At 32.9% G+C, this 23,879-nt stretch overlaps 1 protein-coding gene and 1 long non-coding RNA gene across 9 annotated transcripts; one reads left to right on the forward strand and one right to left on the reverse strand.

The window, feature by feature from the left end:
• Window positions 1-11,597: 11,597 nt before the first annotated feature.
• Window positions 11,598-16,965, reverse strand: LOC107901870 (uncharacterized). 3 transcript variants are annotated; one of them, XR_001685478.2, is made up of 4 exons: window positions 16,628-16,965; window positions 15,733-15,855; window positions 15,462-15,533; window positions 11,598-13,351 (listed from the first exon to the last, which is right to left on the reverse strand). It is a non-coding gene; the product is annotated as an uncharacterized lncRNA (long non-coding RNA). The 3 variants fall into 3 exon arrangements; XR_001685479.2 differs by having other exon boundaries at window positions 11,598-11,884; window positions 13,294-15,533; XR_001685477.2 differs by having other exon boundaries at window positions 11,598-15,533.
• Window positions 16,966-17,773: 808 nt separating this feature from the next.
• LOC107901869 (putative hydrolase C777.06c) lies at window positions 17,774-23,321 on the forward strand. 6 transcript variants are annotated; one of them, XM_016828029.2, is made up of 10 exons: window positions 17,774-18,064; window positions 18,650-18,785; window positions 18,880-19,007; window positions 19,291-19,438; window positions 19,525-19,630; window positions 20,181-20,239; window positions 21,267-21,302; window positions 21,387-21,496; window positions 21,620-21,681; window positions 22,574-23,321. In XM_016828029.2, exons 1-9 carry the CDS (start codon window positions 17,853-17,855, stop codon window positions 21,675-21,677), a joined length of 993 nt encoding a protein of 330 aa, XP_016683518.2. In that variant the 5' UTR covers window positions 17,774-17,852; the 3' UTR covers window positions 21,678-21,681; window positions 22,574-23,321. The 6 variants fall into 6 exon arrangements, 3 of the variants coding, with proteins under 3 accessions (XP_016683518.2, XP_016683519.2, XP_016683521.2); XM_016828030.2 differs by having other exon boundaries at window positions 22,646-23,321; XM_016828032.2 differs by lacking the exon at window positions 22,574-23,321 and adding an exon at window positions 21,844-22,009.
• Window positions 23,322-23,879: the final 558 nt, after the last annotated feature.

A 23,879-nucleotide genomic window follows, 5' to 3' on the forward strand; every position in this document is an offset into this window, starting at 1 on the left:
ACTTCGATTTGTAGTTCAATGGGAGATATAGTGATTCCCAAGTGGTCTTCTCCTCAAGGAGGGCATATGTTCATAGCGAATAGCTTAGCAATGGGTTCCTGCAAATGGTTAAGGATGGATTGTCCTTTCCATGGGGGGTACAGGCATACGGGTAGTCGATTATTAAGTGACCATTCAGATTGTAAAAAGATGGAAATCTATGTTCTTACTAGTTGATTAAGATTGCTTTGCTCCAATTGACCACCCGTTATTTTATTTGCAATAAGCTAGTAGACGAGGAGACACTTTGCAGATGGTCTCAAGGCACAATAACCTTATAACCTACCTCTCAATTGGGGGAGACTATTGTTATACCCCTACCTCAACTTGGACCTAATTGGGCCACCCAAGGCCTACTAAAAGGAATAAATGGATATGAACTCCCATTCTCCTATAAATATCGAAAGGTATTAATATTGTAGAGGGACTCCTCTCCACTAAAAACTCTAATACGCTAAGCACTCATTCTAAGTCCCTCTACTTGTTCGACTCTCGACCCTAAAATAGGTGAACCGTCCTCCTTTAACACTGCCCCTCTCCTTCTCCACTTCCATTGGTATTGTGTATCGACAAAAAATTATAAAAATTAAAATTTACTCTTTAGTTATAAATTATTCTTGGTTTTTTCTTGGTGGTTGGGTTTTTCGACTATTTTTGGTGTGTAATCTTTGGGGTTCGGGTAAAAGGAAACTAGTGAACACAAAATAATTTCTTATATAAATTTAAAATTTTAATTTAAATATTAGGTTTTTTTTAAAAAAATTTAAAATTTCTATATATATATATTTGAATTATTTATATCTAAATATAATTATATATAGTATAGAAAATTTATTTTTAGAAACTCTATAGACTTCGTATGCAATAATTTTCCATAAGATAATAACTAAATTAAGCTAAAATATGGCATAGGTCTTTGTAATCTTTATAAATTTAGAATTTAGTTTTTATACTTTTATTTTTAGGATTTTAGTTCATCTACTTTTTAGATTTTAAAATTTAAATCTAATTGTTAACATGGTTAATTTCTGTTAAATTGATTGGTTTGATATTTTAAAATAAAAAAAGTACTCACTTGGTAGCAATGTATCTAAAAAAATTACATTGCAATTAACCTGAATTTAACTAAATAATTTTAATTATGTTAACAATTGGACTTAAATTTTAAAATTTAAAAAATAAAATAAAATAAACTAAATTTCAAATTTAAAAAGAGCACAAAGAGTTATGACATATTTTAACCACAAAATTTATAGTAATTTATTTTTCATAATGAGCAAATTATAGTGCATTAATATTATTATGATTTTTAATTAACTGAAAATTATAAAAGTAAAAAACCTCACCTCGTTTTGATTCTAGTTAAAGAGAGAATGCAAAATGGTAAATTACCTAGTGGGTCATTCAACTTTTAAGGCTCCTTGCAATTTGGTCATTCAGTTTTTAGGGCGCTTTCATTTTAGTTATCTAAGCATTAAATCTCTAATGGCGAAAAACTGTACACGCCATATTATGTTTACACTTTCATTTTAGTCACCCAACTTTTAGGTCGATTTCATTTTGGTCACCCAAAAAATATTTTTTAAAGTATTGGTTGGGGTAAAAAAAACCAACGATTAAAGTGAAAAAGCGGTAGAAACTAAAATAATGCACAAAAATTGCTAATTTGTACTTGTTTATCCCATTATCGAAAATTTTAATTTTTTAATTTTTATTTTTAAAACATCAAAATAAATTGAGTAAAATAATCCAATTGACCTTTTCCCATCTAGACACACCAATTTGTTCGCGGGAATTCGAATATAGCATGACCGACTCGACTTTCCAACTATACGCCAAACAACTCCAACCCAACGTGCACTTTTTGAATTAAAATTGAATTAACTTTAAGGGACGAAATTGTACTATCTCATATTCTGGAGAGATAGTGAATACCGTGTTGAGAAAGTCTTTAGTGCAGGCTCATATCTCACGATTATTTTGTCGGAGCGATAACTAGGATAAAGCTAAAAGGGAATTAGTTACGCATGAGATTAATCATGCTAGTTGGTGTATAGAAATTATTTTAAATGGAAATGGTGGAAAGTGGAAAGGAGAAGGGACTTAAGAAGCAATTTAACCAAAATAAAGAAATGGCCACCAACACTAAGTATTTATACACATTCGTCATGCTAAATTTAGCAAGATTTTTTTTCTAAAAAATATCAACTAAAAATCATATTCATACTATTTATAGAATTTTGACAATTTCAAAATAAAAATCTGATTTTAACTAGTCAACCATTAATTCTTCAATTCTTCAACTTCGCTCTCCTCTTCACTTTTTCGTTCAACTTTAGCCCCTTTTGTTTGATTTTGAATTTTGGTATTCTAGTTTCATCCTTGATAAGAAAGACATGAGTTTAGTAGCATTTTAGTCAAAAATTAGCTAAAAATAAATACATTAAAAGTATAAAACTAACTTGCTATCAAATTCCCCTCTAGAAACTATCCGATAATTTATCAAAAATCAAGTCTCTCTTCCACAACCATGATCAATGCAAACAATTTAGGTGAAAATTGAATAAGAATGCAAACATTCAGTTTAATTAACAAGTGTCCATAAATTTTAAACATGTAAGTTCAATCATTTCACTAAATTGAAATTGAACCAAAATTTGCAAGTTATTTATTCTCAATTAATTATGCAGCAAATTTGGGACATAATCAAATCTTTTTGGGTAAAATGAGATAACAACCCAAGCACCTCATCCCGGTTACTCAATTAGACACGTCTCCAAACGAACTATTATTCCCTTCTTGATGTGATTCGGCTCGGTTGATTGAGTCGATTCACTTGATTGCCCGATCGTCGACGAGGAATAGTTGAGTTATCGGAAATAGGATGAAATAAGGCTAAAGATGCGGAAGCTTTCAAATGGTTTTAAAGGTTGGCTAAGGTGATGGTAAATTTATAAGGGTAGTAGGCTCGATTTAAGTATAAAAATAAGAAAAATGGAAGTTGATAAATGAAGGCTCGGTTTTGTAAAAAGATATTATAGTTGGGTAAAATCTAGGACAGTCGGTGGAATGGATAAATGAGCTTAAACTAGTCCATTCATGAACTTAATGATTAAGTAATGAACCTAAATTAAGACATGAACCTTCTAGAAAAATGACCAATGGTGTCCCGCTAGGAGTGAGCTCGGTTTAGCTCAGGCAAGTTGGATCGAGCTTGAATAAGCTGGATTTGAGCTAGACGGAGCTCGTGGAGCTGGAAACGAGCTGGGATCAGCTTGCCAACATGTCAATGCTCGGCTTGACAGACTTGCTCGATGAAGTTCGCGGGGCGTGCTCGTATCACTTCTCATGGTAGCTTGGTTAGCTGAGTGTTTGCAAGTTTCTGGATCATCACTCGAACCTTTTTACGCGAAATGAGATGACAATCCAAGCACCTCACCCCGATTACTAAATTCGATCACATTCCCGAAACTTCACTTATAACTCAAGCTACCAAAGGAGTAGATTTTTTATTTTATTTTTTATTTTTTGACATTAGAAAATACATTTAAAATCAAATAACTAAGAATGACATACTTACCTAGCAGATTTACAAAGAATCAATTCTCATGAAATAATCTAATTACAATGTTTCAACCTTATAACACATATATCGATCAAACTAGATAATGAACACTTCAATTCAAGAACCACCCAACTATTTAAATTGACTAAGCATAGGAATTAGAGGCTCAATGTCAAACAAATTAACGAATAATTCCAGCATAAGAATTAACACATGTGAAAGCACATTGCCTTCAATGTAAGAATAAAAGAATAAAAAAGAAAAAGAAGGGTCAAGTGTATCCCTGTGTATGTTTAATGAGGCAGAGGATGGTGGAAGTGACCATTTTGAAATATTGTGAAGATGTTTGAGATGTTGGCTTCTATTGCTTCTAGGCGAGCCTAAATGCAGTTTAGTTGCTCTTCCACAGCTAGATGGGGCTGCTCTTCTTGCTTTCTAGGAGTCGGGTCGTGTGTAGGTCGGAACACTCTATTTCTTCGAGCAGGTCATGTACCTGGGGGAACAAAATAAAATGCAATAGGGGTGCCGACAAGCAAACCCATAGAATCCAAAAAATATTCATCTAAATGATCCATATTATAAGCATTGCTAGAGATGAAAAATCAATTCTGGATGGAAGAATGTTTGTAGCTAAATGCATGATGTATGGGCCAAGTATGAGAGGTCGGTAAGCTTGAATGACGGTATGAAAACTACGTGTAAACTAATATACTAAGTTGATCCTAAAACTAGAGTGCATGCACCACAAGAAAAATAATTTTATCTTAGTTAAGACAAATAAAGAATCATTGCGGCCCGAATAAATAAAAGCAAGAAACCTATGAATATACCTTAGGGTCGATTCATGCACTAGCAAGTCTTCAGAGGTCTTGGAATTGTAAGAACGTGATATTGAGTTAGTCAAAGCCGAGTAAGTTGAGTCGGCATCGAAATCACTAGATATCTCGAGTAAAGTAGTATGGTATGAGTCAATCTGAACATCGTCAGGGTCAGCGAAACCCGTGGCTATGTTAAAATCCAAAATAGACATACTAAATATATTACTAAGCAATCTGAATTGAATTACGTTTAGGGTTTCAAAAATCCTAACGACAATTATATCGAAACTAAATGTTGCATAAAATTCGAATATGAGCTTAAAAAAGGCAACAAAGTAAATATTTGCATACGACATCCAACCAATAGCATCGAAATAATTAAACACAGAATCACACATGTTGAGTGTATCAAGGGTAATATATATATGATAGTATAATATATATACATCACTCCAAGACCATCTCCACTCCAATCCTCGATAACACACCAAATCACAACTGTACTCTATCCCATGTTCAATCCAAACCGAGCATCAAATTCAATAATATATCTCAAATAATCACTCATCATCAACAATTATATATATATATGTTGTGCCAAGCTATTCTACTAAAAAATTCGTATAGATGATAAATTCTAAACCGTACAAACTTACCTGGACTGAATTGTAGTAATTGTAGAAGTTTAGGGACTATTCTGTTATTTTTTCTTTTCCATGAGTATCTACAAGATCTTGATCTAAAATATGAAATTTATCAATTATTAGCTTACATTTCACATTTCAATCCACTTTAAAATGAATTCCCTTTTTCTTTTTCTAATTTACACAATTAACCTAAACTTTTACAATTTTTACAATTTAGTCTTTTAAACCGAAATTCATCAAATTAACCATTTTTCTCAAATAAAAATCCTATACAAATACACTAGGCCCTTAAATATTTCATAATTAATATTACATTCACTATTAAACCCTAAAATTTTGTCATTTTCACAATTTAATCCAAAAACCAAAATCTAACAAAAAAATCGCTTTACAAAATCATCAAACAACACAATCAAAGCTTCAAACACATGGTATTCATCAAAATAATTCAATATTCATCAATGGAAACTTCCACAATTTTTAACAGAATAAAAAACGAAGGTATGGGCTAGTTGGACCTAGTTGCAACGATCTCAAAAACATAAAAATTACAAGAAACGGGCAAGAATTTCACTCACATGCAAGATGCTATTATTGGACGATTCTCAAAGCTTAATTTTCCATGGTTTTTCGGCAAGTCGAAGATAGAATGAAGAAGAAAGGCTTAATTTTTACTTAATTTTGTTTACACTTTGTTTTAATTACAAAATTGCCATTATCCTAAACTTTTATTCATTTTTTCCTTAAATTTAATATCGATTACTATCCATTATCCAAAATAAGGATTAATTTCCCTAATGGTCCTCCCACATCTACAACTTAGGCCATTAAATCATCCTAATGCTTTAATTAATAACTTTTGCATCTTTTACAACTTAGTCCTTTTTCTTTAATTAACTAATTAAACGTTAATATTTTCGAACCAAATTTTAATACGACTCAAATGACTCGATAAATATTCTAAAAATAATATTTATGAGTTGACACAATAGAAATTTATGGTCTCGAACCATTGTTTCGCCACCACTGAAAATCAGGCTGTTATAGTTTGTGGGTGATAAGTCGTGGCCACATATTGTGTTACCCCATACTTTTTCAATAGTGCATCGATTACCTTGTTGCAGAAATATGTTCCTTGATCGTTTATTAATGCTCTCAGTGTGCCAAACTTGGAAGAAAAAGTTTTTCAAAAATTCCCCTACAGTTTTAGTATCATCACGATGGATAGTTTTAGCTTCTACGCACTTAGATACGTAATCTACAGCGAGAATAATATAAACATTATTAATTGATGAAACAAATAGACCCATGAAATCGATGCCCCATACATAAAAAATTTTGCATACATGTATAGGTGTTAGGGGCATTTCATTCATTCGACTTAAAGTACCCACTTAAAGTAAGTAAGCATCACGAAAAATGTGTGGCCAAAACATTTCACATTCAAGTAATTTATGTGCAGTGCATTTAGGGCCGAAATGCCCTCCACAAGAGTAAGAATAACAAAAAGTTAGGATAGATTATACTTCAGTTTATGTGACACATCATCGAATTACCTGATCTGAACAGTGTTTCCATAGGTATGGATTGTCCCATATATAATATCATGAGTCTTGGTTGATTTTGTCCTTTTCAAAACGTGATAAGTCAGAAGAAATAATACCTGTAGCGAGGTAGTTTGCCATATCTATGTACCATGGGTAAACTGCTTAGGCTTATAGTAGATTTTCATTTGGGAAATCATCTTTAAGAGGACTGACATCTTTGGGTAGGGGTATTCGGCTTAAATGGTTAGCTACCAAGTTCTCACACCTTTTTTTTTGTCTTTAATCCCGAGACTGAATTCTTGTAAGAGTAGAAACCATCGAATCAACCTTGGTTTTGCCTCCTTCTTCCGATCAAATATTTTAATGTTGTATGGTCAGAAAAAATAATAATTTTAGTGCCTAACAAATATGATCTAATTTTTTTCAAAGTAAATACAATAACTAATAGTTCTTTTTCAATGGTTGAGTAGTTGCTTTGGGTGGCATCTAATGTTTTAGAGGTGTAAGATATGACATGGGGTTCCTTTCCAATTCTTTGCCTAAGGATGACTCTCATACTATGGTCACTTGCATCGCACATGAGCTCGAAGGGATAATCCCAATTTAGTGGCTATACTATAAGAGCTGAAACAAGCTTATGCTTGAATGTATCGAATGCGTCCTTGCATGCTTGATCAAATTTGAACTCTTTGTCTTTTTGCAAGAGGTTACAGAGCGGTTGTAAAATATTCGAAAAATCCTTTATAAAGCACCTGTAAAAACCTGTATAACCAAGAAAAGAGAAAATTTCCCTTATAGTTGTGGGGTACGGAAGTGAGTTGATAACATCAATTTTGGCCTTATCGACTGTGATCCCTTCAGTGGAGACAATATGTCTTAAAATTAATCCATTAACTACCATAAGATGACATTTTTTTGTAATTTAGAATGAGATTAAATTCAAAGCATCTTTCTAAAATTTTAGTAAGATTTGATAGGCAGACATTGAAAAAAATACCATACACCGTGAAATCGTTCATAAATACCTCAATTATTTTCTCGACATAGTTGAAAAATATGTTTACCATACACCTCTGAAATGTGGCTGACGTATTGCAAAGTCCAAATGGCATCCATCTATAGGCGAATGTGCCAAAGGGACATGTAAACGTCATCTTTTCTTGGTCCTCCGGTGCCACTAGAATTTGGAAAAACCCTGAATAACCATAAAGACAGCAACAGTGAGATTTTCCAGCTAAATGTTTTAACATTTGGTCAATGAAAGGAAGTGGAAAGTGATTTTTTTGAGTTAAAGAATTCAGCTTCATGTAATCTATGCAGACTCTCCACTCGATTTGGACTCGAGTGAGAACTAATTCACCTGCCAAATTTTCTATTACGGTTATATCGATTTTCTTGGGTACTACATAAACCAGGCTAACCTAGTTACTGTCAGAAATAGGATAGATCATCCCAATGCCTAGTAACCTATGAATTTTCTTTTTCACGAACTCCATCATTGGTGGATTGATGCATCTTTGAGCTTCTCTCTTTGGGCTCGCGTTCTCTTCTATCGAAATTCTATGCATACAAGTTGAATGACTTAAACCTTTAATATTGGTAATCGTCCACCCGATATCCCCTTTGTAGTCCCTCAAGCCTCGAACTAAAATCTTCTCTTCCAATTTTGAAAGTTTACTAGATACTACCACTGGTAAACTGTTCCCATCACACAAGAAGGTATACTTTAAGTGTTTTGGTAACGATTTGACTTCCAATTTCGGAGACTACAAAATAGAAGGCAAGAGTTTAGTTTTAGGAGATGGTTCAAAATATTTACCTTGACTTCTAGGAACTCGTAGAGTCTCCATAAAAATAACAACTTCATGAGTTGACTTTTCGAACGTCATTAATTCCTCTAGTTTATCCATTGCATCAAGGTCTAAACTCCTACAAAACACAGTTTGTAACTCATCCTCTTCATGATATTCAAAATATAATTTTGATAGTGGTTCAATAATATCAATACTAGAGACATTCGACGTTGTACTCGGTCAGCTCATCGTCTCAGAAAAATTAAATTTTACTGTTTCACCGTAGAACTCTATTGCAAGTGTTCCACTTCGAACATCAATCTTCGTACGTGCAATACTTAAAAATGGTATCCCGAGTAAAATATCAAAAGAATTTTTTGAGCTTTTTTCCTTTATGTCGATGATGTAAAAGTCTACAGGAAAAATTAGCTCATTTACCTTGACGATGACATCTTCCAACACCCATTCTGGATACATACATGACCTATCTGCCAATTGAATAATCATTCATGTTTCTTTTAAAGGACTCGTGTTTAAAAATTTAAAAATAGATAACGGCATTATGTTAATAGACGCTCATAAATCACACATGGCTTTTTTTATGCCAATATTACCTATTTTGCAAAATACAGAAAACATACCTTAGTCCTTACACTTAGGTGGGATTTTCTTTTGTAGAACCGAAGAGTTTTCTCCCACATTTACCTTATCATTTCCTTGGAGTTTCTTTTTTTCAGTGCACAAATCTTTCAAGAATTTTGCATAACGTGGAACTTGTTTGATTGCGTCGAGTAAGGGAATGTTAATTTCCATCTTTCAAGACGTCTCAAGGATTTCTCTTTCTTCTCGCTCTTTTTTTCCATTTGGCGAGTCTTCCAATGAATGGAGGTGGTACCAAGAATTGTTTCAATGGTGCCAACTCCGTGAAAGCTTAGGTTTCTATTCTTCCCATTCAGTGTCTTGATCACGACTCGTGAAAGGTACTGGATCCGAAACTGTTCCATCTTTTACGGCTACAACACTTGCATTTTGGTTCGGTTCAATTTGATATGGCAATTTCCCTTGGGTTTTCGAATGACTAACTGTAAGTGCAAGCTTACTTATTTGCTGATCTAATACATGAAATTGTGCTTCAGCCTTTTGTTGGAACTTTTTGATGCCAACAACTAACCTCTCTATTATGGTTTCAAGAGATGACTTTGAAGGTTGAAACTGTTGAGGCGGAGGTGGCCTTGGCTGATATGGTTTATTGTATTGAGGGTTCGATCCATAACTTAGATTCTGGTGGTCTTTCACCTTACATTATAAGTATTCGAAGGTGGATCATAACGCCTTTGAGGTGGGCTTGGGAAGTTCCCAATGGCATCTACTTGTGTTGTTGTGTCATCGTGTAAAATTAGACACGAGTCTATTGGATGATCAGGCATGGTACAAATCTCACACAACCGAGCTGGGTTTGATTTTCTTATAAGAAAATTTTGAGCAACATTAGTGAGTTTACCAATTTTTTCTTCTAAGGATAGAACTCATGAACCCTTCTTGTGGGTTCTGTAGTTGGTCGAAATTGTTGGGAATTCGCAGTCATCATCAAAATTAACTCGCTTACTCTTTGAGGCATCATATTTACAGTTGCCCTTCCACTAGCAACATCTATCATCTTCATTTCCATTGGGAGTAACCCCTCATAGAAATATTTCATAAGCGATTTTTTTAGTCTGACCATGTTGTGGGAAACTTGCACACAACTTTGTGTACCGCTCCTAGTAATCATAAAGCGATTCAGTCTCCTTTTGTCGAATTCCTATAATGTCTTTTCTTAATTCGGTTGCCTGAACTACTGGAAAAAACCTGTCAAGAAATAAACGAGACATATCAGACCATGTATTTAACTGAACTAGGAGGTAGATAAATTAGTCATTCTCTAGCAGAGTCGGCTAATAAAAAAGGAAAAGCTCAAAGTTTAATTTGATCATCGGTTACTCCCTATGGTTTCATGCTTAAGCAAACCAAGTGGAATTCCTTAAGATGAGTATGAGAGTTCTTTTTTTCAAACCGTGGAAAGTGGACAATAAATGAATTAAGCTCGACTTTAATTCAAATGGTGTTACTCCCTTCGGATAAGTTATGCACAACAGTTGTTACTCATTCGGTGCCGTAGCGAGTTGTCGAATAGTTTGATTAGTCATTTCTTTATGTCCACTGAGTGTATCGTCTATTGCTTCTGTGTAAGATAGTGTTTCGTATTCATCCTCTCTTACTTGTGGTTGTTTTTCGTGTCAAGTAGCTTCTTTGTGTAGCGTTCGAGCTAATTTCTCGATTTCCGATTTAAATTCTAAGGTTCTTGGTTTTGACTTGATCATAAGGAAAACAAACGAAAATTAGAAAAAATATTTCCAATCCTCGGCAACGGCACCAAAATTTGATCGGTGTCGAGCCACCAAATATAAATTTCTATGAAAAAATAATACTAAATAGCAGTATGGGGTAGTAGGGTTGAATCCATAAGGATTGGTTATTTGATTTCGCTTTTTCTCGCGACTAGAATTATTGTCACGGCAACAGTAGTGCCCATGACTTATGCATTGCAAAGCTGAAAAATAAATAAAAATGGGGGTTTAGTTGATAAATATAATAATATAAAAAAACAAATATAAAGTGAAGTAAAAATAGAATTATGGTCGCAAAAAAAATTAAGTGAAATAAAATAAACCAGTGAATTCAATATATTAAAGCTTAGCCTCAGCCTCGGTACAGTCCAAACTTAAACCGGTCCTTGAAAAATGAGTTTTCCCTTCCTAGCGATAAGTTGGTTATAGCGATCAAAAACGTCCCAACCATCAATTCTTCCTTGTGTAGTCGATTCCGGTACGACCTGCAAATCAACCCTTACAGATTATCTAACCGCGATACACGCGTTCACAATTCAAGACCTCAACAGCCTTGCGTTCTGAAGAGCCCAACTCGAATCAATGGCCTCAATCGTGTGGGTTGTTTAATTGGGCTAAAGGTAAAAAGTAATTAGTTAAGCATGAGATTAATCATGCTTGTTGGTGTATGTAAATGATTTTAAATGGAAATGGTGGAAAGTGAAAAGGGGAAGGGACTTAAAAAGCAATTTAACCAAAATAAAGAAATGGAAAAAGAATGACAGAATGCCTGCACTTAGCTCTGTTGTTGAAAGAAATAAATTTCATTCAATTTCCAAGTGCATTCCAATCCGTTTTAAAAGGCCACCAACGTTAAGTATTTATACACATTTGTCATGCTAAATTTAGTAAGATTTTTTCCTAAAAAATATCAACTAAAAATCAGATTCATACTATTCATAGAATTTTGACAATTTCAAAATAAAAATATGATTTTAACTAGTCAACTACTAATTCTTCAATTCTTCGATGTGGCCCTCCTCTTTTCTTTTTCGTTCTAATTTAGCCCATTTTGTTTGATTTTGAATTTCGGTATTCCAATTTCACCCCTAATAAGAAAGACATGAGTTTAGTAGCATTTTATTAAAAAATTAGCTAAAAATAAATACATTAAAAGCACAAACTTAACTTGCTATCAATGACCAAAACCAATTTATTCAAACAAAATGACCCTTTTGAGTATCTCTTTATCTACTAATTCAAACCAAATGATAACAAATATTTTACAATGAGAATGTACTTAGAACAAGACTATGAACATAGGAAGAAAATGCAACACCCCTAATCCCTTTCCGTCATTGGTTTAAGAGGCATTACTAACAAACCAAAACAAGTAATCAATCATAATTAAACATGTAAGCTAGCCATTAACATTATAATATACAAGGGCAGGTCATGTCAAACTAATACTTTCATACTAGACTCTTATAAAATCAAATAACACATCATGCTATGCAATGCTAAACTTGGTCTTCTACTGTCTACACTCTTATCACTATTTATCTCTTCTTGAATGCTAAAAGTTGGATACATAACTAGACTATTCCAATTATTAGCATCAAAGTATTGGTCCATACTCCGACTATTTATTTATTTTTATCTTCAATGATGTTAGTAGAATGCACTTAATTTAAGTTTGCTAATTCATTCCAATTCAAAGTAAAATTTACTCTTACAGCCCCTATTTCGAGTCTACGAGACCCTAAAAATAGTTTAAAAATAGTCAGGGACTAATTTGAAAATTTAGGGCCATTTTTGAAAATTCCCAGAACATGGGACACACGGCCGTGTGGCCAGACCGTTTGGAATGCCCCAGGCCGTGTGACTCTCAAATTTGAGACACACGGCCGTGTCCCAGCTTGTGTAACTTACTGACTTAAGACACACAGTCGTGTCCCAAACCATGTTTCAGCCCGTGTAACTCACTGGTCACACGGCTGTGCGTCAGCTCCTATGAAAACTACACCTATACTATTTTTCAACACGCCCGTGTGTGTTGCTTGTGTGTGACATACGGCGCGTGGCAAACCATGTGCACCTAAATGTACCTTAAAACTTGACTTTACCATTTCCTACTTACTTGGGCACTAAGCAACTCAACTAGCAATCATTTAACCTACTTAAAACACGACTAAACATGCTCAAAATATACCAAATCTATCACCTAATATGCCTAACCAATGTACCCTTATTGGTACCACATTTTATATGTTCAAACATTTCAACAATACATCAACCACTCAAAACTTTCATCCATACCAATTTTGCTAATATTGAACTAACATCTAGCTACTTAGGATATCAAGCTTTAAAACTAAAAACACATACCACAACCTAACTTCAACCACAACCATATATACATATAAACATCAATTCACTTGAAATCCAAAATTTCATCACACTATCAACCAAAGGACCTCCTAGGTACATGCCATTACAAAATATAACATCACCGCACTTGGGCTCAAGATTCGTTTTTGGATGCTGAGTCGGTGATAAGTTGGAAAGTACCTAGCCTGCACACAAAAAATAAAATCGCACGCTGAGTATAACTCAGTGGTATTTCTATAATCTGAACAATTTAACTTAATATGAGTAATCAAAATGTGAGAACATATCAATAAATGTTATGCACTTATGTTTCAAATCATTAATACAAATTTTCTCATTCTTTATTACATACACTAAATTCCACATGTTCAAATATATATATCAATGACATATCGTATAACATTTGAATACTTCAAACCATGCAATGGCATGATTCACCTCTTTAGTGAATACTTGAATTTATTTCATGTTTTACATCTCATTTCATATTTCATTTGTCATCTTTGACACCCAGTGCCTCATTCAATAAATCCAAACTAATAACTACGCCCAACGTTATATAAATTGACACCCAGTGCCTCATTAACTCAAGGTCGAAGAAATCCCTGAACTCTTCCTATCCTATGGCATGACATCTATATCCAACTTAGCCCGAAATATTTAATAGGGTTCCATTTCACTTTCAAATATATCCAAGGTCCAATTCTCATATATGCACATTATCACATATAAACACATATTCAATTCAATCTTCATATATTCAATAAATTCATAATATACCAAATCAATCCATTTTAATCGACTATGAATTCAATTTAATTTCAAAGTACAAAAGTACTCACCTCAAATGCTTACCATATGCAACAATTCAAAATGCAACTTAGTTCGGATTATAGAAACACAAACCGTGAATTCCGAGCTATTCGACGTCGATTTTATCCTTCCCCTTTTTACTTGAGGATTCCGGTACGACATTAGTTACGGAATAAAACAATTAAAATACATTAATATTACACAATTCAATTTCATATTAAATTTCAATTTTCACACTATATTTTGCTTATTCTTCAATTTAGTCCCTAAACCAAGACTAGTTTTTAACCTTCACATTTAATTTTATATTTTTATACTAATTTTACTCTAAACTAGATTTAGCTTCTTATTTTCCAATTTTACCCCTTAATTTTGATTTTTTTCTCAATTTAGTCCCTATTGCTCAAAATCAACAATTAATTCCACAATTTAGTTCTTTTCCACTTCTAACTTAAAAATCTATCTATTTAATCCCTAATACTTAAACTATTCAACAATGACAACATCAAAAATCTTAAACAATACTAAAAATTACAACATGAGTTGGGTAGCCCTAAGTGCCGAGATTCTAAAAATATAAAAATTACAAGAACAGAACTAAATTAAACTAACCAATTTTAAGTTTGAACTCCAAAATTTCCTAGGCCGTTCGTCTCACTTTTTCTTTTCTTTCTTAATTTTTGCATGTGATGGTTTATTATTTATTACTATTATATAATATATATAGACATACATTAAATTTTTATCTTATTAATTATTATATTAAAGTTATATGTCATATATAATATACACATACAATTTCAATAAACCATGACCGGCCACCACTCAACATTTAATTAATGGTATATTTGCTAATTTAGTCCCTTCTATTTATTTCAACCTATAGACTAACTTTTAACTCACACGCGATTTAGTCTCTATACCTTAACAACTCCGAATTTCACGAAATTTACTAATCCAAAAATTAATTCACTACTAAAATAGCATCGTCAATATTTAATAAAAATATTTAATAAAAATATTTACGGGCCGATTTACGAAAATGGAGTCCCGAAAATATACTTTCCAACACCCCTGACTATCGAGTCGTTACAAAAAAGAATTCAATAAACATCAATACTAAAAAGTACTCAATAACCCTTTGTTTTTTTCTTTTGCTTTTGTACTAGCACTTCCAAAAATTTGCTTACACAAGAATGAAGAAATGGAGTTGTACAAACAATTTGCAAGCTTGCAACATGCCCAAAATGTCAACATCAATGGATGAAGAAATAGGTATTCTAGGCATGAGTTTTATTCCAAAGAATCTGATCTATTCTCGAAACGGTAAAGAGTAGAAATTTCTGAAATTTTATTTGTTAAACATGAGAATCAAATTGAGTTGAACAAGTGTAGGGAAAACAAATTGAATACTAAAACAGGGTCCCATGAGAAAACCAAATGATTGATACATTTACATTCGACATGAAAAATGAATCTTACCTTGAAAATACAACACAATGGAAAAAAATCAAATTCTGGAGAGAGTTCAAGTCCCAAACCAAGTGATCAAATCTGATGAAAAAAACAATAAGAAACTCATTAATCAGATCCAAAAATATTTCTATAAGGTTGATAAATGATCCAAAAAATAGAAAGAGCAAATCAAATAAAGTCAAGATTTAAGTATGAGAGTCAACGCACTATTTTACTTAGCTCCTTAAATGTCTTGATTTATGTTCTGTCTTTGATCCTACATAAAAATTAAAGGTACCTTCTTAAGAGATGAAGACTTCACTGCAAAGTTGTAATCCTTTGAAAGCACATTTTGATCAATTTCTGATCAAAGGTCCATCAATTGAGTTGAGTTATATATATGTTGGACTTGTCATTGTAGCTATAAAAGGATGAAATTGCAGTAATGGTTAAAGAATAGAAAGCATGATATGTAGCATTGATTGTGAGTAAGGACTAGGTTTCATTTCTATACATTTTTTTGTTATTTTACTAATGAATTAGATGGTTCATAGTTGAACATTAATCGATCAACTTATAAATTCTTGAATTTTATTCGAATTCAATTGATTAATTCATACATTGATATGCATAATTGTTTATCTCAAAATACACTATCCTTATCTTCAAGAATCTTCATCACCGTTCTTTGTAGTTCATTCTTTAACTCTGTTTCTTCCTCTGTTTCAACAATGACAGGATCTTTAATTTGGAACATAAAGGAACAATATTTTGATACCCAATCAAGAGAAACAAAGATGAAACCTGTTCTATTAAAAGATAATGGGAATGGAATTTTGAAAATGGAGTTGTATGCAATTCTTTAGCCATTATCTAAGTTAGATACATTGAAATAATAAAAATCCAAAAAAAAACGCACAAGCGCAATTATACAATAATTCCATTGAAATCAATTTTAAAAGCAACAAATCCATATACACTATAAAAAAAAGTAACAATGAATAACATAAAATAGCAATTCAATAGAAACTACTGAAAAATAAAAGATTCATATTAGTGCAAAAGGCTCACAATTTAATAAAAAAGTATCGAACAAATTAAGAATTAGGAGATTAGATCTATAAACCAAAACCCATTATAAGAACCTGTACAGATCTAGGGGATTTGAAATTTGAGTCTCAATTAAAACTTACCGAATCTTGGATCTTGCGAGACATCCAAAAAATGCTTCACTTCTTTTTTCAGTGGATCAAGCTATCAGGAATTTCCAATTTTGAAGAGAAAAAGGTTTTGGGTGTGCGAAGCAGGTTGGGAGGAAATGTGATTAAAAGAAAATTAAATTAAGTGTAGAAGAGATAAAGTTGAGGAAAAAAACATGAAAAAGGGAGAGGCCTAAATCACCATTTAGTGCGAAGAGAACTGAATGGTATGATGCATTTTGAGTTGAATAATCCCGTAATGGAATATGACTGTAATAGCTTGTTACAACCAACCAAACAATGGTTTAGTAATAGGCCCACTGAATTAGGCTGCAATACATTACTATTACAACCAACCAAATATAATGTTAAATTTTTATGGATTATATAATCTTCTCTACAATACTTAAATTTTTATGGATTATATAATCTCAAACCTTCTATGCTAAACTAAAAATAAATGAAAAGATACTTGAATTAATTGCATGTTCTTCATTTGATAAAAAAGTGATGAAATAATTTACGAGTTTTGTTTGAAATAGAAGATAAAATTAATTAATTACAATGATTTTTCTTTACTTTTAGCTTAGCATGGAAGATTCAATATCACATAATTAAAAGAAATTTGGTTTCATGAAAAACTATTAAAGATAATAATTTTCATTGATAAATTTTTAAATATTAATATTTAAAATTTTATATTTCAAAATTCAAATTTAGAATTTTTGGCAATGAAATAGACACATAAAATTTGTTTATTATTTTAGTTTTTACTAATTTTTTTATTTTAGTATTTGATTTTTTAACTCAATCAATATTTTACAAAGATATTTTTTGGGTGACCGAAATGAAAGCGACTTAAAAGTCGGATGACTAAAATGAAAGTGTAAACATAATATGGCGTGTATAGTTAACGCTTAGTTGACTAAAATGGAAGCACCCTAAATGTTGGGTGACCAAATTGGAAGGATTTTATATAGGTGACCAAAATGAAAGCATCTTAAAAGTTGGGTGATCAACTAGTTAGTTTACCCTAAAAAGTTTTGAACAACTGTCACGTGGCAAAAAAGTAAAAGGGCAGGAGCTGTTAAAATTTTCAGGCGGATTGTTCCCTATAAATGCCCTCCACCTTTGATAAAATTACTTCCTTCCTCTTTAACCTTCTTCTTCCCCATTCATCCTCTCTTTTCTGCACCTCAAATTTCCAATAATAATAATAATGGAAAACCAAAACCCGCTCCAAAATGGAGCTCTTGAGGGTGCCGCTGGAAACGGTGGTCGCAGTGGTGATGGATCGGCTCTGATCTTTCTTGGAACCGGCTGCTCCAGTGCCGTCCCAAACGCTATGTGCTTGATTCAGCCCTCTGATCCTCCCTGTCAAGTCTGCTCCCAATCCCTCTCCATTCCCCCCGATCGTAACCCTAATTACAGGTCTCCTTTCCCCTTTATTTTTTCCATAAAATTTAATTGTGCATACAATTTCTTCTATACCGCAGATCTAAACTTTTCCGTGCATTTTGTTCACTAGTCATTCTTGTGTGATATCAATATTGTCTTGATATTTGTTAAATAATTTATGAAATATCGTTGGTAACTTGTTGCTGTTAATTTAGTAGTCAAAGAAAATAACTTAGTTTAAGTTTGGTATTGATTCATTTGTTTATTATACCCAATTCCTGCACAAGTCCTCACAATTAACGTGCAAAAGTAAATTTTTTGACAATGACAAAAATATTGATAATTCAAGTACTATAATAACTGATATAAAAAATATTTTAATACTGTAATTTCTTGGATAAAAATGCATTTTATAATAGATTCTGTTAATTGAAGAAATCTTAATGTAAAAATAAAATATTTTTGCGATGCGATTTAGGAATATAATTAACAATCTTGTTCATTTTCACAAGTTCAAATGATTCTCCACATCTGTGCTTTCATTATGTGATAATTTCTGGTTATAGTTTCTCAAAGAAATTTAAGGTTTTCCAGCTTTGATTTTTTTTATCCTTTCAGGTGCAATACATCTTTGCTTATAGATTATTGTTCCAGCGATGGTATACGCAATTATATTATTATTGATGTGGGCAAGACATTTAGGGAACAAGTTCTTCGGTGGTTCACTTTCCACAAGATTCCTCGAGTAGATTCTGTGAGTTTAAGCTTGGCATAGTGACCATCTTATATTTAGTTTATTGACTAGTGCAATTCCAAACTAGTACTAATTTTCCTTTTGTGAACTCTAGATTGTTTTGACTCATGAACATGCTGATGCAATTCTTGGTTTGGATGATATTCGTGCCATCCAACCTCATAGTCCTACTAACGATATTGATCCCACCGCCATTTACCTAACTCGACATTCAATGGATAGGTATAATATGAATTTTTATTCTTGGTTTTATTGTGCATAAATACTTTTCTATCTCCAGTTATGCAGATACATTACCAATATATATGTTGTTCATATATTTGTATAATATGAGAGATTGGTATAATATGCTCTAAATAGCAAAGTCAAAAGTAAGGTTTCAAGACATTAGAATTGGAGCAGATTGTCCAAACTGGCTGTAAATTGTAGAAAGGATGTCTTACGTTTTATGCTGTCCTATCTCAAGCAAACCTTGGCTGATGTTTTCTTTGTTTGTGTCCAACAGCATTGCCACAAAATTTCCGTATTTGGTTCAGAAGAAACTTAGAGAAGGCCAAGAAGTAAGGCGGGTGGCACAGCTTGACTGGAAGATAATAGAGGAGCACTATGACAAACCGTTTGTTGCATCAGGACTGAAATTTTTTCCGTTGCCAGTCAGTCCCCTGTCTCCTTAGATAATATAACATCTCTGCCATCTCTAATTCATATGTCTAAGTGCTTGATTGTACCTTTGATATAGGTGATGCATGGAGAAGATTATCTCTGTTTAGGTTATCTTTTCGGTGAAAAGTGTAAAGTGGCTTATATATCTGATGTTTCACGTTTTCCTTCAAACACGGAGTATGGTAGGTGCTGCATTTTCTCCTTTTCTTGTATGCTAACATACATTTACACCTTCAAACATTTTCATTTTATTGGTGATGTTAAATGTAGAGGTGAGACTTCTATCTGCTACTTTGTCATCTTGATGAGCTTGTAAATGTTAGCATTGTATGCATGTTAGATTTTTTTTCATGTGTTAATAATCAAGGAAATATATGGATTGCTGTAAAGCTAGCGTCACACATCAGTATATCCTTCAAGCTTTTAATTCTTTTCTCTTTCTTTTACTGATAATAGGTTGTATTCTTAGTGAGACCACTTTCCAGCAAGTTTCACAAACAGGAAACCTTTTTATGACTTGACCTAAAAATGAAGATAAGATGCTTAGAGATCATCCTTTTACTGAGTGTTCTGGTCATCTTTTACGTTAAGAGGGACTTGGTGAAAGCAAAGCACATGTTCTCTCACTTCCAAGTTTTTGGTGTTCCAAGACTTTTCCTTTTTTCTGAATGATTTGCTTTTGATCTGAGTTTTCATGGTAAATAAACTATGACATAAATTGTATTTGATCAGTTATTTCCAAAAATGGTGCTGGACAATTGGATCTTTTGATATTGGATTGTTTATACAAGGTATGTCTCTCTCTTGATTCTTTCCTTTTTATAATGTTGACTGCCTGCATTTTGTTGGTGAATTGTCTAGGTCTACTATAACTAGAGAAATCTTTGACAGAATTTTATTCATGCTGATTCTTACATAACTTAGATCTGTCTATATCTCTGTACTGCAATGCATCTTAACCTATATCTGTCTATCTCTGTGCTGCAGCGCATCTTACATTCTTACATCCTAGTTTGGTACCATAAATGATTATTTAATATAGTTGACATGTCAAGTGAGGTTGGATTCACTTCTGGGTTACCAATGATGGTCTGTTGATTTGTAAGAGTTGGGAAAGGGGGCATGGTTAACTGGTAATGTTGTCTAATATTGTTATTAACTTAATTTTTAACCACTGGTTTGATATAAAAAAACTATATTATAAATGAATATAAAAAAACAATCACATAGTTTGATATAACAAAATTTTGGGAATAAACTATATATATTACCTTAACCTAAGCGTTGAAGAATTCTTGTGTTTTTCTCTCTAATCAAGAAGATGATTGAGATCTTTATATGCTCCCTCTGTCCCAATAAGAATGTAGTTCTCATTTTTTAGGCAAATTTTTTTTAAATTTTGACCTAAATTACTTTAAATATTTTAATTAATTAAATTTAACAAAAAATATTTAAAAACTGCTTCAATGAAAGTTTTTATAATATTTTTTTTCAAATTTGTATCCACAATAAATTTTACATAATAAAAGGTTAGAGTTGAAAAAAATTGACCAGTAAAAGTCTAAATGTGAAAATTTTAATGAGACAGAGTGAGTACAATCTGGTGCATTAACGTGTAATTTCCTCAGCTTAGTTTGATCATGGCCGGCTTATGGATTTCTTACTAAATTCATTAGAAGAACTTGTCTACTGCAATTGAATTGTTCACTCTATTAATTATTGTCTTTAATGATATTTATTGTCCTTTCAGTGATATATTGCTTTGCTTGCTATGTATATTCTTCTCTGAAGTAATGTCTTCTGTTTTCTGCATACCAGAAAGGATCTTTTAATGTTCACTTATGCTTACCTCAGGTTTGTTCGACATTTTCCTATTATTTTTCTTCATTTTAGTTTTCAATGGTCACTGCCACTCATATCTATCCACTTATTTTGCAGACTCTTGAGGCTATAAAGAGGATATGTCCAAAACGAGCTCTATTAATCGGAATGACACATGAGTTCGATCACCACAAGGATAATGAGTTTCTTATGGAATGGTCTGAGAGGTACTCCGGTTTCCAATTGCTTTACAAATTTTATGTAGTCTACTGAGTTCCTCAAAAAGATAATAAAAATGGAAAAGGAAGAAACTAATATAAGATGCTATTTTCCATGTAATCTCTATGTAGGGAAGGAATCCATATACAACTTGCACGCGACGGTTTGAGGGTTCCCATAGACCTATAATGAGGTAGGGCTTGTCCTCAGAAAGTTGTCTTAGTGCTAGATGAGAATATCCTACTCACTCCTAATATATTATTTCTGTTCTCTGTTTATTTTAAGAGGAGTATCAGATTTCTTTAAATTTTATTAGGGATGCCATGTTTTCTAAATAAATGCGATTATTTTTAAGCTGTTTGCTGGAAGTTTATTTGCGTCTTCAAGTCCTGCAGAAGAAAAAGGACTCCTCTTGTTTCTGCAAGTTTGAAATAGTGGATCCGATACTTGAAAAACATTCATACCATTTGATGGGAGGACAATTATATTGTGTTCACAATAAAAAATATTTATGTTAATCAGACTTGAGTGTGACTGTTGATATAGGTATGTGTGTTTAATCTTTTTGAAGTTTTTCTTTGATCATATTTTCATACATACCGATATCTAATGGGACAAATACTTTTTAGAAAAATGAGGAGTCTTCGTAACATAGAAATTATTTGTAGCTTCAATCAGGGTTTTATCAGAATTGTCATGCTATGGATCTGAGTCACCGGGTGATTCTCGAAAAGCTAACTTTGATTGAGGTAGCCTTTTCCATGTTGCGGTTTCAACCGCATGAATAACCTATGATTAATATATAGAACTCATAGAAATGACTTTAGAACTCGTCAAAAGGACTTCCTAACCTTATACTTGTTAGGAAGGGTGAAATGGAATAATTTGTCTTATTTATAGACTAAAGTACAAGTTTAGTCACTTATGTTTGTTTAAAATTAGTGTTGGTCATCGAACTTTGAAAAATTATTTTATAACCAATGGTATCATCATTTCATACGAATTGTACAGCCAATCCTTGTACTTTTTCTTAATTCTTTTTTTCTGTTGTTTCTTTATTTTCCTTCTCTTGCAACGTAAAACAGGTGTACAATTTGCTTATGTCAAAATTATTTTTTTTGATGGTTCCTTTGAGCCCATTTTCCAAATAATCCCAGAAGCCTCTCAAATGCAAGTGCTGAGAAGATAGCATCCATCCAAAGAAGCTCTTTACCAACCCAGTACATGTCAAACAGAGATACATGGTGTGCAGGGTGAGGAAGTCAAAAAGGGCAAAAGGATGATGCGATATATTACAGGAACACCCCTTCCAGAACCCCTTGTGTCAAATTAAGGCGGCCATCTGTTTGCTTCAGCTCATTGAGAGATTTAAGAAGCATCTGCAGGCCATTTGAAGAAAAGTAAAAAAGAAAAACAACATACTTTCGTTGTTTAAGATTGTCACTGCATGGAATAGGGGAGAACTCCATCTTACACAATTGATAGGACTGCGATCTTGCCCTAAGCATGTGTTGTGTCCAGCCATTGCATGATACTAAGCAGCAGCAAAGAAAGACAAAAAAAATGGAGGTGGACAGGGGACAAACAAAGACATTAGATGATATTACTTGGAAAGGGGATAATGATAAGAAATTAGAAAAGCCAATTCCTCCACTACGAATAAAAGAAGAGTAGGAAAATAAAAGAAAATATTCCTCACAATCTGATGGAAAGTCACATTCTAATCTTTCAATCGCCAATCATGTATAAGTCGAACTTCACTGTAAATGTTGCTCACTGCTAACTCATTTTGTATGATGGAAATCAATATAGCATTATCACTCTTGATCTCCACTTGGTGGTATCCTTTTGCCAAGCTAACTTTAAGCACTCGAGTAGTGTCTGAGCTTCAACTTGAAAAATACCGGGCAATCCTATTACCATTTGAAAACCCCCCATCCATCCTCCATTCGGTCCTCTCACTACTCCCCTATAGAGGCCTTAGGTCTAGTGCTTGACACAGAACCATCCACATCCACCTTAATCCATCCATGAGGCGGAAGCTGCCACCAACCTTTAGTCATTGAAATACTACTCCAATTATTAGGCCCACTTGTACCAAATAAAGGTCTCGTCCAAGCTTCCATAGATGCTAGCAGAGTCTGACTACTACCACTAGTCTGTATGAAAATGAAATCATTTTGGTTCTTCCAAAGAAACCAACATACAATGGAAAAGAAGGTAGGCCTGTAATATCTTGAAAATTACTATAGTAAGAAAGTAAGATAATATTCTTGATATAGTAAAATAAGGAAATAAAGTGATAAAAAGGGTAATTTTGAGTTATGTCAACATTGGGAAGTATATTATGACATATTAATTCAAGAAAGGATTAAATCACAAAAGTGAAAA

The sequence above is a fragment of the Gossypium hirsutum genome, chromosome D06, assembly GCF_007990345.1.
Source record: "Gossypium hirsutum isolate 1008001.06 chromosome D06, Gossypium_hirsutum_v2.1, whole genome shotgun sequence".
In the NCBI taxonomy this organism is placed as follows: domain Eukaryota; kingdom Viridiplantae; phylum Streptophyta; class Magnoliopsida; order Malvales; family Malvaceae; genus Gossypium; species Gossypium hirsutum.